We start from the raw sequence: 13,377 nt of genomic DNA, 5'->3' as shown, positions 1-13,377 counted from the left end.
TACGTGGTAGTGTATTGTATGTGGTAGTGTATTGTACGTGGTATTGTATGTGGTATTGTATTGTACGTGGTATTGTATTGTACGTGGTATTGTATTGTATGTGGTATTGTATTGTATGTGGTATTGTATTGTACGTGGTATTGTATTGTATGTGGTATTGTATTGTACGTGGTATTGTATTGTATGTGGTATTGTATTGTATGTGGTATTGTATTGTATGTGGTATTGTATTGTACGTGGTATTGTATTGTATGTGGTATTGTATTGTACGTGGTATTGTATTGTACGTGGTATTGTATTGTACGTGGTATTGTATTGTATGTGGCACATATGACACAAATGCACGGTCCACAGTGCGATTCTTAGACGTTGTGGTGACGTGTGGTCACGTGACCGAAGAAGGTGATGTCACTATCTCCAACATTGTTAACATTTGGCTGCTTAGTTTTCACAGCCTTGGGCACAATTGGTGATAAAGGTATATTGGTGATTTATTATACTATGAGGAGAAAAATTATATGTGGATTTCAAATAAAATGAAATCCCGAAAAATGTTGTAGTTCTCAGAACTGCTTTTCATCTCGCCTGGAATAGCTGATAACAGGGAGCAACAAAGCGCATTCCCCAGCACATAAAGAGCAGTGGATGTGGGGAATGCTGATCGTTATAGATACAATTACAGCCGGTGACTACTGTGTCAGGAGGAGCGCATATGGCGGGGCTGAGAACAGACGGCTAGGATGGTGGGCGGGACATGGCGTGAGTTGTAGGCGGGGCTCTGCTCAGCTCCGCCCCTCCTGTGTGTGGCCGCAGTGCGGGGTGAACTAGTCCCCGAATGCATTATCCTCGGCGCTATGTCTGAGAGCGACATGCCCGACGTGGTGTGCCCAGACATGGGCGCTGACAGCTCGGATAAGCCGAGGTTCCGGCGCTGTTATACAGGCCGGGTGACGGTGGAGCCGGTGCTGTTCTTGGCCATGTTTTCTATGGCGCTTCAGGGCCCGCTCACTACTCAGTATCTGTGGGAGCGACTGAGCGCTGACATCGGCTACAACGGGAGCAGGATCGAGGGCTGTACCAACAGCACGAACCCCCTGGAGAAGGTGAGAGACTGCAGACATGTATAGAGGACACAGCCCGGTGTAATCACACCATTATCTACTAGGCACAATGGGGGAAACTGGCCAAACTGATGCAAGGGAACGTTGGGCAGTTACCCATATCAACCAATCAAGTTACTGCTCTGATTGTCCACGTGGTCACTGACCAATGACAGCCGGAATCTGATCGGTTTCTAATGGAAACTGCTCTACTTTTAGTTTGCACCAGTTTTACTACATCTGTTCTGTGCCAGATGTCCGGATACAGACTGTACAATCACACTGAACTGTCAAGACACAGCACAAGATCCCATATAATAATAATACCGAGGAATAGCAGGGGATCCCATGTAATAATACCAGGTCACAGCAGAGGATCCCATGTAATAATAATACCAAATAGCAGCAGAAGATCCCATTTAATAATAATACCAGGTCACAGCAGAGGATCCCATGTAATAATAATACCAGGACACAGCAGAGGATCCCATGTAATAATAATACCAGGTCACAGCAGAGGATCCCATGTAATAATAATACCAGGTCACAGCAGAGGATCCCATGTAATAATAATACCAGGTCACAGCAGAGGATCCCATGTAATAATAATACCAGGTCACAGCAGAGGATCCCATGTAATAATAATACCAGGTCACAGCAGAGGATCCCATGTAATAATAATACCAGGTCACAGCAGAGGATCCCATGTAATAATAATACCAGGACGCAGCAGAGGATCCCATGTAATAATAATACCAGGACACAGCAGAGGATCCTATGTAATAATAATACCAGGACACAGCAGAGGATCCCATGTAATAATAATACCAGGTCACAGCAGAGGATCCCATGTAATAATAATACCAGGTCACAGCAGAGGTTCCCATGTAATAATAATACCAGGTCACAGCAGAGGATCCCATGTAATAATAATACCAGGTCACAGCAGAGGATCCCATGTAATAATAATACCAGGTCACAGCAGAGGATCCCATGTAATAATAATACCAGGTCGCAGCAGAGGATCCCATGTAATAATAATACCAGGTCACAGCAGAGGATCCCATGTAATAATAATACCAGGACGCAGCAGAGGATCCCATGTAATAATAATACCAGGACACAGCAGAGGATCCTATGTAATAATAATACCAGGACACAGCAGAGGATCCCATGTAATAATAATACCAGGTCACAGCAGAGGATCCCATGTAATAATAATACCAGGTCACAGCAGAGGTTCCCATGTAATAATAATACCAGGACACAGCAGAGGTTCCCATGTAATAATACCAGGACACAACAGAGGTTCCCATGTAATAATAATACCAGGTCACAGCAGAGGATCCCATGTAATAATAATACCAGGTCACAGCAGAGGTTCCCATGTAATAATAATACCAGGTCACAGCAGAAGATCCCATGTAATAATAATACCAGGACACAGCAGAGGATCCCATGTAATAATAATACCAGGACACAGCAGAGGTTCCCATGTAATAATAATACCAGGACACAGCAGAAGATCCCATGTAATAATAATACCAGGTCACAGCAGAGGTTCCCATGTAATAATAATGGCAGGACACAGCAGAGGTTCCCATGTAATAATACCAGGACACAACAGAGGTTCCCATGTAATAATAATACCAGGTCACAGCAGAGGATCCCATGTAATAATAATACCAGGTCACAGCAGAGGATCCCATGTAATAATAATACCAGGTCACAGCAGAAGATCCCATGTAATAATAATACCAGGTCACAGCAGAGGATCCCATGTAATAATAATACCAGGACGCAGCAGAGGATCCTATGTAATAATAATACCAGGACGCAGCAGAGGATCCCATGTAATAATAATACCAGGTCACAGCAGAGGATCCCATGTAATAATAATACCAGGACACAGCAGAGGATCCCATGTAATAATAATACCAGGACACAGCAGAGGTTCCCATGTAATAATAATACCAGGACACAGCAGAAGATCCCATGTAATAATAATACCAGGTCACAGCAGAGGTTCCCATGTAATAATAATGGCAGGTCACAGCAGAGGATCCCATGTAATAATAATACCAGGACACAGCAGAGGTTCCCATGTAATAATAATACCAGGACACAGCAGAGGTTCCCATGTAATAATAATACCAGGACACAGCAGAGGATCCCATGTAATAATAATACCAGGACACAGCAGAGGATCCCATGTAATAATAATACCAGGACACAGCAGAGGATCCCATGTAATAATAATACCAGGACACAGCAGAGGATCCCATGTAATAATAATACCAGGACACAGCAGAGGTTCCCATGTAATAATAATACCAGGACACAGCAGAGGATCCCATGTAATAATAATACCAGGTCACAGCAGAGGTTCCCATGTAATAATAATACCAGGACACAGCAGAGGATCCCATGTAATAATAATACCAGGACACAGCAGAGGATCCCATGTAATAATAATACCAGGTCACAGCAGAGGTTCCCATGTAATAATAATACCAGGACACAGCAGAGGATCCTATGTAATAATAATACCAGGACACAGCAGAGGTTCCCATGTAATAATAATACCAGGACACGACAGAGAATCCCATGTAATAATAATACCAGGGCACAGCAGAGGATCCCATGTAATAATAATACCAGGTCACAGCAGAGGTTCCCATGTAATAATAATACCAGGGAACAGCAGAGGATCCCATGTAATAATAATACCAGGTCACAGCAGAGGATCCCATGTAATAATAATACCAGGTCGTTTTCAATGGGCATATGTTTGGAGGCCTTCAGCCCCCGTATTTTCAGTCGTTTTTCAGGGCGTTTACGGCCAAAACACGGCTGAAAATAAGCCGTGTGAACATACCCTTATATGTTGATTTTGGTGCAGATTTGACACTATGAATTTTCAAGGGTTAAATCTGCTTTGAAAATCCACCACAGAGTTGACATTCTGTGGGTTAGAAAATCTGCAGCATGTCCTCAATATGCGCAGTTTTTTTTTCTGCTACATGCGGTTAGGGTATGTAAAAATCCAATCCAAATACATTGTATTATAAATAGCTGCAGATTTTCAGTGCGCAATCCGCTCTGAATCTGCAGCGTGTGAATTCCCCCTCCACAATGAATGATGACTAGGACCAATGCTAGGGATATTTATCAATGCTATTACCTCAGTTTTCTGGTCGGTTAAACACCATGTTTATCAAACGCCCCGACACGATACTTGAAGTGTAACTAAACTTCAGAAAAACTTTTGACAGATCAGAAGTTTTGATCGGTGGGGGTCCGAACACTGAGACCCCTACTGATCGCTAAAACGAAGCAGCAGAAGCACTCTGGTGATTCTCTTCACCGCTTGCTCGGCTTTCCAAGGAAAACCGATCAGAAACGAAGCGGCACAGCACTCCTCTAGCGCGTCTGCTGCTTCATTTTAGCGATCGGTGGGGGTCGGGACCCCCACCAATCAAAACTTCTGACACATTAAAAGTTTTTTGAAAGTTTAGTTACACTTTTTCTAATTTTTCAGTGGGGAACAGGAGGGCATGTCTTACAAGTTGTACATAGCTCAGTAGATATTGAATATTCCTCCGTTAGCCTCCGCCGTGTTGGCACGCTGCACTGAAATTCCTGACTGGTGTAATGCTCGGTGGTAATCCAGCGTTTGTATATACACAAGGGCATATTTACTGTGGGGCGGTTTTCTCACTGTGTATTGTGTGTTCTACTATCTGAATTGTATACACTAATAGATGTGATGTCGTCCGTATGCCCAGAACATGTCTCTTATCCTTCTGTGCTCCGTTGCTGTTGCATTAAGTCATCTGTAGGTTTCTGTTTCGATGTGGATGTTTTTGTTTTATCATATTTGAGTTGGGGTATGTTCACACGGCAGCGGCCGAAATGACGGGGCTGTTTCCAAGAGAAAACAGCCCCGTCATTTCAGCCGTAACGGCATGTACAGGCGCTTGAACGCCGCGTCCATTACGGACGTAACTGGAGCTGGTTTTCCATGGAGTCCATGGAAAACGGCTCCATTTACGTCTGAAGAAGTGACATGACACTTCTTTGGCGCGGGCGTCTATTTACGCGCCGTCTTTTGACAGCGACGCGTAAATATATACGCCTCGTGTGAACAGACAAACGTCAGCCCATTGCTTTCAATGGGCAGATGTTTGTCAACGCTTTCAAGCCGTAATTTCGGACGTAATTCGGCGGTTAAAACGGCCAAATTACGTCCGTAAATAGGCCGTGTGAACATACCCTTACACACTATCTGTGCAGGTCGATATTCCCCATGAAGCCGCACTATTTGCTGCTTATTTACAAGAATTAATGGAACAATGAGGCCGGATTTACACGAGCGTGTGCGTTTTGCACTCGCAAAAAAACGCAGCATTTTGCGCGCGCAAAAGGCACTTAACAGCTCCGTGTGTCACCCTCGTATGATGCGTGGCTGCATGATTTTCGTTCAGCCGCCATCAGTATGACACTGTATGTTTGTAGACAGAAAAGCACGTGGTGCTTTTCTGTTTTCATTCATATTTTTACTGCTGTTGCCCGAATCACGCGCGTCCCACGGAAGTGCTTCCGTGTGCTGCGCGTGATTTTCACGCACCCATTGACTTCAATGGGTGCGTGATGCGCGAACAACGCACAAATATAGGACATGTCGTGAGTTTTACGCAGCGGACACACGTTGCGTGAAGCTCACGGACAGTCTGCACGGCCCCATAGACTAACATAGGTCCGTGTGAGGCACGTGAAAATCACGCGCGCTGCACGAACGTATATCACGTTCGTCTGAATAAGCCCTGACTGGAGTAGTTGTCTGTAGCGGCCAGTCACTCCTGGTATCATTCTTCTTGTGCAGGCAAATAGGGATCTGATTGTTGAGGACGACGCCATTACTGACAGAAAGTGTTGTTTTTACATATGAGGCCCAGTGTGTGGTAACAATACAGCAGTCGGCATCCTGGCAGTGCAGTCAGCCATCTTTTGACTGCGATAACAAGGAGCCTTGGTGTTGGGGAAATCTGGTAGTTCTATCAGAAATATGGGATCAGGTTCTGCCACTTTACGGGCGTGCGTCTGGGCTGTAGAAATGAGCCGCAAAAAATAGGACGTCTTAGTTTTCACATTTATGGACCGTCCTGCTATACTTATCGCTGTGAGCACGGTCCGCTAATGTGGGTGACACTGCGCGGCCCGTCCATGCAGTATTTACTGATCGTAAATACTGCACCATCGTGTGCATGGGGCCTATAGAGGTAGTCCCTGGAAAGCTGTTCCTCAAATCATGGATCAGGTCCCGGCACTTCCATTTGAAAATTGAATCTTTATTCACATGAGCAGCATATCGTCTGATTCAGACACGCGTATTATGTGTGGGATTTATATGTTTAGCACTAAAATACAGCATTGGATTTTTTTTTTCTAAAGTTCTTTCATCATCCATGTAACAGTATTTCATCCAGTTTTTTGGCGCTAAATATGCGGCTTCTACATAGAGCCATAATACACATATGAGCCTTGGGCTTCATGAACACAGCGGTATTACAGATCCTTGTAGGGATCCATAAAACTGAGGCTGTGCTCACGTCTGCATCTAAGGCTCTGTTAGGCCGGGTTCCCACTGGTCAGATACGCTGCCTAAAAGTATGCAACGCATCCGACCAAGAATCCGCAGGGAATTCCAACCGAAAAACCGCACCAAATTGTGGTGCAGGTTTTCGGGCGGGAAACTCCGCTGCAAAAAGCAGCATTTGGGGAAAAATAAAGTCTGTTATTATGGCGGTGTCCCTCTGTCTGTGCAGCACAGCCTCCTGGGATGACGCTGCAGCCCATGTGACCGCTGCAGCCTGTGATTGGCTGCAGCAGTCAGATCGGATGAAACTTCATCCCAGGATGCCTAGTGGACGAAAAACTGAAGTGTCGCTATGACAACGGCCGTGGTAAGTATAGACTTTTTCTTAATTGACACAAAAAAATAGTTTTTGTTTTCTTATTTGCGATTTTTGCGGCTTAATCACAAAGTTTCCATTGCAAAAGTTGCAACAATTGGCTATTTGTTGCAGGTTTCACATCCCATTGAATTCAATGGGGGAAAACCCGCAATAGAAAAGCAACGAATACGCAGCATAAATTGACATTCTGTGGATTAAAATTCCACAACGCAAGTCAATTTATGAACCTTTTTCGCTGCAGCTTTTTCCTGTAAATCTCATTCACTTTGTTGCTACTGCAAATGTTGCAGGATTTCCACACAGAATTCCGTTGCGGAAATTCCGCAGCATTTACACTACGTGGGAAACCGGCCTTAGGCTCCATTTGTACTGCAAAATTATGAATAGGTTGATATTAGAGTTATCCGAGTTATTTAGCTTCAAATGTCCTAAAATAAGAAAAAAACAACTATCAGTACTCCTCTATTCTTTCCCCTGCCGATCCAGCACTGACGCTTTGGCGGTCCCCCCAAGTGTTTGTTTACATACGGCAGCATGTGATCACTGCGGCCAATCAGAGGCCTCAGGGGTGACATGTCGTATTCCTTGCATTATGGTGCCCACGCATGTTAACAAGCCCCCGGGAAGACCTCTGGGTCACGAATAGGTGAGTACTGATTGTTTTCTTTCTTTTAGGACATTTGCATCTGTTTTTCAAAAATGTTAACAACTTGGATAACCTCATTAAGGTTCAAGTTGAAAAACCGCTAGACAGCCCTCCCTTAATGACCGGGCCATTTTGCACGTTAATGACCAAGGATTATTTTTTGTTTTTTCACGGTCGCATTCCAAGAGTCGTAACTTTTTTTTATTCCGTCGACATCGCCGTATAAGGGCTTGTTTTTTGTGGGACGAGTTGCATTTTGTAATTGTACCATTTTTAGATGCTTATAATATATCGATTAACTTTTATTAACTTTATTTTAGGAGAGAATTGAAAATAAGCAGCTATTCCAGCATTAATTTTCACGTTATAAATTTACACCGTTTACTATGCAGCGTAAATAACATGTTCACTTTATTCTATGGGTCGGCACGATTACGGGGATACCAAATATGTATAGGTTTTATATGTTTTTCCTACGTTTGCACAATAAAAACCCTTTTAGAAAAAAATTACTTGTTTTTGCATCGCCGCGTTCCAAGAGCCGTAACGTTTTTATTTTTCCGTCAATGTGGTCGTATGTGGGCTTGATTTTTGCGGGACAATGTGTAGTTTTCATTAGTACTATTTTGGGGTACATAGGACTTATAGATTAACTTTTATTTTATTTTTTATGGGGGGAATGGGAGAAAAGAGATAATTTTGCCGTTGTTTTTTGCGTTTTCTTTGGACGCCGTTCATCCGGCGGTTTAATTAATGTGTTCATTTTATTCGTCAAGTCGTTACGATCGTGGGGATACTATATATGTGTATGTGTGATTTGTTTTGACAGTTTTACTAAATAAAACCACTTTTTGGGCCAAAACAGTAGTTTTATTTGACTTTGACTGTATTTTTTTTTTTTTTTCACTTTATTTAACTGATTGTCATTTTTTTTTAAAGTCCCATCAGGACACTTCACTATGCGATCTGTTGATCGCATATATAATGCTTTGGTATACTTAGTTTACCGAAGCATTATTGCCTGTCAGTGTAAAACTGACAGGCAACCTATTAGGTCATGCCTCCGACATCGCCTAACAGGCAGATGCTGAAGACAGACCTGGGGGTCTTTGTTAGACCCCCGGCTGTCATGGAAACCCGACGGCGACCCGCGATTTGTTTGCGGGGGCGCCGATCGGGTGACAGAGGGAGCTCCCTCCCTCTGTCAAACACATTAGATGCCGCTGTCACTATTGACAGCGGCATTTAATGGGTTAAACTGCCGGAATCACAGCGCGCTTCGATTCCGGCAGTTGCAGCAGGAGCCAGGCTGTGTATAACAGCCGTGCTCCTGCCGCTGATCGCGTCGGTACACTGGCAGTACCCGCGCCATCACAGGACGGATATATCCGTCGTCCTGCGCGAACTAGCAGCTGCTGAGGACGGATATATCCGTCCTTCGGCGTTAAGGAGTTAAAGGCTATGTGACCCCTTTTGAAAAAGTAAAAAAAAAAACAAACATTTTCAAAAGTGTATGTAGCCTTTAACAACTTTTCGGGCAAGTTTACACATAGCGTAAATACTGTGGATTTTCCGTAACTGACCTCGTTGCTGAAATAATACAGTAGCAGCAAAGTGGATGAGATTAGAAAAAAAGCTCAGAAATTGACCTGTGGTCAGTCGTTTTCTTTCAATCCGCAGAATGTCAATTGTGTGTGCGCAATCGCAGCTTTTTGTTGCGGGTTTTCCCCATTAAATTCAATAGGGAGGTGAAACCCGCAACAAATAGCAGATGTTGCGATTTTTGCGGTGGAAAAGTTGCGATTCTGGCACTAAAATTGCAACTCAGAAAAAAAAATCTTTTACTTACTCATAATTCTGTGCTTTTTCGTCCAGGCCAACCTCCTGGGATGACGTTTTAACCCACGGGACGGCTGCAACCAATCACAGGCTGCAACAGTCACATGGGATGAAACGTCATCCCAGAAGGCCAGCCTGCAGGATGTCAGAGGGACGCGTTGCCTTGGCTATGTAAGTATGAAGCTTTTTTTTTTTTTTCTTTTTTTTTTTTTTTTTTTTTAAATGTGCAGTTTTCCGCAGTGGACATTCGGCAGAAAAACTGCACCACAATTTGATGCAGTTTTTCGGCCAGAATCCGCCCTGTGTGAACGTAGCCTTCGGGTGCAGATTAATTAAATGGCCTAAATTGACCTGTTCAGGCAGAACTGGGCTAAATATTACAAACTGTTCCAGAAAAGTATACATTCAGCAACCACAAGCAGTTTTGGGGTGCATCTACAGCACACTTGAAATATACACCTCAATACTGATCACCGTAATGCTGTGTTCTTTGTTTATTACACGAGTTGTAGAAAACGCCTTTACACATTACGGTGCCATGCTGTGTTTTGGGTACTTACCTGACCTTTATATATACACCGCCGCCCTGTCACTCATCATGCCATGGTCTGAAGAATAATTTTTACTTCAGGTTTTTTTTCCTGGGATAAAAGAATTATTATTTCTTGTGTGAGCTTTAAAAAAAATACTTGCCTATATATCCTCTTATTGTGCCCTTCCTTTCTGCTGTACAGATGGCATGTCATTGTGTGCAGCACATCCAGATGCACTGGGTCAGGGGTGATGCGGTGTGAACCTCCAGGGAGCTGTACGTACGAAATACAGAGGGGATTAAATATATAACATGAACACTCGATAAAAGCAAGTAGACTACAGGAGTGTATGGGGTAACAGACTGGCACAGGAGGAGAGAGGCCCTTGCCCGGGGGAGGGGTGGGGGGCATACAATCTATGGGGGAAAGGGAATAATCTGATTACTACAACTGATATCTATCCCATCTATCTATCTCAGCTGTCTGCATCAGTCTTGGGGCATGTGCATGACCGCACTGAGAATCTGTGTTGTTTTTACTTCCATGATTCACTATGTATACAACTTTCTCTGATTTTTTTATTTTTTCATATATTTATACGGAATACGTAAAAAAATCGAAGGTGCAGCATAGTCCCATAGCCTGCTATAAGCGCTGTATTTTGGAGGCATATAGCGCTGGTCTATAATATGCCTGTATTCATGGGCCCTTAGTGCCAGCCAAGCTACATGGCAGAACGTGTCAGGATGACACGTCTGACACCATTGTAACTGGAGGCACTTTACCATTTTTACAGAGGACATAAAACCTCAACAGAACTGCCATATGTTGTGCCCCTGACCCGACAGGTGGGTCACGTATCTGGTGTTTGCCATGTAGTTCAGACTTAGAAGGCCTAATACGTTTCCTTTGCTGGCACCACATCAAAAGAACGCTGTCTGCCGTGTACTTTGGCCTGTAACCAGTCATTATATTGCAGGCAGTTTAGGTTGTTTATTAAAATTGCTTTTAGATGATGAATAGCGCAATCCTCACCACAGCAACCAGTTTGGTATTTGGCGTTCATCCCGTTATTGCAAGTCAAACATTGGAAGCAGATGTCTAATGCTGCATTACGCCAAAATAAAGACTACGTTACTACGATGTATTCCTTTACTGGGAAAGTAGACTTGGTAACCAAATCATTATCTGTGGCTTTGGGAAACCAAATAATATACATATTTCCGTTTTTTTAAAATATAATGGGCGGTTTACGTGTATAGATTGTGGATACTATAGCTCTAACAATAGTGTTTATAGTGCAAACGCTGACGCACCTGCGTAGTGAAATGGTTGGGTTTATCTGGACTTTGTAGTGGCCTTATGTCGTGAGATACCTTTATTGCATTCTGTATCACCTATTGTATTATGGATTTGGACAAAATCACAATGACTAAATACTATGCTCCACAGTCTTAGTCTAAGGCTGGGTTCACACAGAGTTTTTTGCAGGTGGAAATTCTGCCTCAAAATTCCATTTTGAAGTTTGAGTGCCGCGCGCATTAACTCAGCGAAATACGCTTTCTCTGCCTCCCATTGAGGTCAATAGGAGGTCAGAGGCGTAAACGCCCAAAGATAAGGCATGTCCCTTCTTTCTCTCGCGAGACGGTTTTACCGCTCGCGGGAAAAAGACGCCTCCGCCTTCCCATTGAAATCAATGGGAGGCATTTTCAGGCCGTTTTTGACGAGATTGGCGGCGCGGTTTCGGCGTAAAAAAACTTGTAAAAAAACTCAGTGTGAACCCAGCCTAAGTGTCCTCAAACCTTTTATATATATAGAGCACATAGTCCCCGTATAGAAATACTGTACTTGGTTCTCGAGCTGCCGTCCTTGAGATCTGCTTTTAGGGACTGAATTATTGTAGAATATGGAGCAAAATTCCTCTGCTCATTTCAATGAACTTTATTTGTACAATGATGGAGAAGCCCTTTAAGGTTTTAGGCCCTATTCACACAAACGTGTGCATTTTTTGCGCGTTGCAGTTCCGTCTGTCATCAGTGTTTGCGTGGCTGCGTGATTTTCACGCATATGCCATCCTTATGACACGCGGTTTTGATGTTTAGAAAAAGAAATAAAGGAAGTGCTTTTATTTTTTCCTTAATTTCTTTATCTACTGTTGCGCGACACACGGAAGTGCTTCCGTGTGCCGTGCACGATTTTCATGCACCCATTGACTTCAATGGGTGCGTGATGCGCGAAATACGGCCAATTATAGGACATGTCGTGAGTTTTACGCAGCGGTCACACGCTGCTTGAAAATCACGGGCTGTCCGAGCGGCCCCATTGACTAACATAGGTCCGTGCGACGCGAGTGATTTTTCCCGTGCGTATCACGGACGTTAAACACGTTCGTGTGAATAAGGCCTTACAGTGTACAAAAGTGGTGGGAAGTAATTTTACAGTCCAGCCAGCAAATATCGTCAGGATCCTGGAAAGATCAGCGTCATTATGTGAGAGCTTTGAGTTCCCGGTGCCTCGGATTTGTCAATCACTGCTGTACAAACATACAGGGATAATAACGCATATTATGAGGAAAGCTGGGAGTGTTTATGGCTTATTGTGCGCACCAATTAACTTAATATGTTTTTGTTATGCAGGTTCTGACACGTGAACATATTTATTTTCTTGGCTAATAAAGTGAGCGTGACGTCAGCGTCAAGAAAGCCATTTCTTCATAGAAGATTTATAGAATTTATCTTGCAGGTGTCACAACAGCAGATTAATATTTAACTTATTAAACCGGCATACAGCAACGGTGCCTGGCTGACCCCATTGACTTTAATGGGAACCATCAGGATTCCGTCACTTTACCGGAAAAAAATAGCAATTTTATTCCGCAATTTTTATTTTTTTTAAGGAATCTATGACTTTGACTTTAGACTTTACATTATAGACAGATGACCAGACCTTGAGAGAGATCGTATGGCATCTAAACCCGACAATAAAGACGTGAGTGAATGCATTCTGTGTACAGCCCGGTGCAATGCGCTGTAACTAGAGACGTTTTCAGAAATCGCGGGTGTGCTACCTTTGAGCTCATGCACACGACTGTACTGATCCACGTGGTACAGAATCGTAATAAGGAACCTCAATAACTCTGGGCCCATACTGTTCTTCCAAATTTCTCCAATTTTATATGGGGGCACACAGACTATAATGCATCAGACGGCAGTATGTCGATGATACATACTCATAGGAACTGTTCATATTACTGTACAAGATCCTAAACCCTTATGGCCCAG

General features: G+C 43.4%; 1 protein-coding gene across 1 annotated transcript in view; it reads left to right on the top strand.

Annotated features, from left to right (window-relative positions):
- The first annotated feature begins 758 nt into the window (after positions 1–758).
- SLC46A1 (solute carrier family 46 member 1) overlaps positions 759–13,377 on the top strand; it is a 34,406-nt gene continuing 21,787 nt past the window's right edge. The window contains exon 1 of the mRNA XM_075850847.1: positions 759–1,103. Within this exon, the coding sequence (XP_075706962.1) occupies positions 855–1,103 (249 nt within the window). The 5' untranslated portion in view covers positions 759–854. The remainder of the gene's footprint in view (positions 1,104–13,377) is intronic.

The sequence above is a fragment of the Rhinoderma darwinii genome, chromosome 2, assembly GCF_050947455.1.
Source record: "Rhinoderma darwinii isolate aRhiDar2 chromosome 2, aRhiDar2.hap1, whole genome shotgun sequence".
NCBI classification, from domain to species: Eukaryota; Metazoa; Chordata; class Amphibia; order Anura; family Rhinodermatidae; genus Rhinoderma; species Rhinoderma darwinii.
Note: the sequence above shows the minus strand (reverse complement) of the source record. Positions and strands in the feature narration are given on the sequence as shown.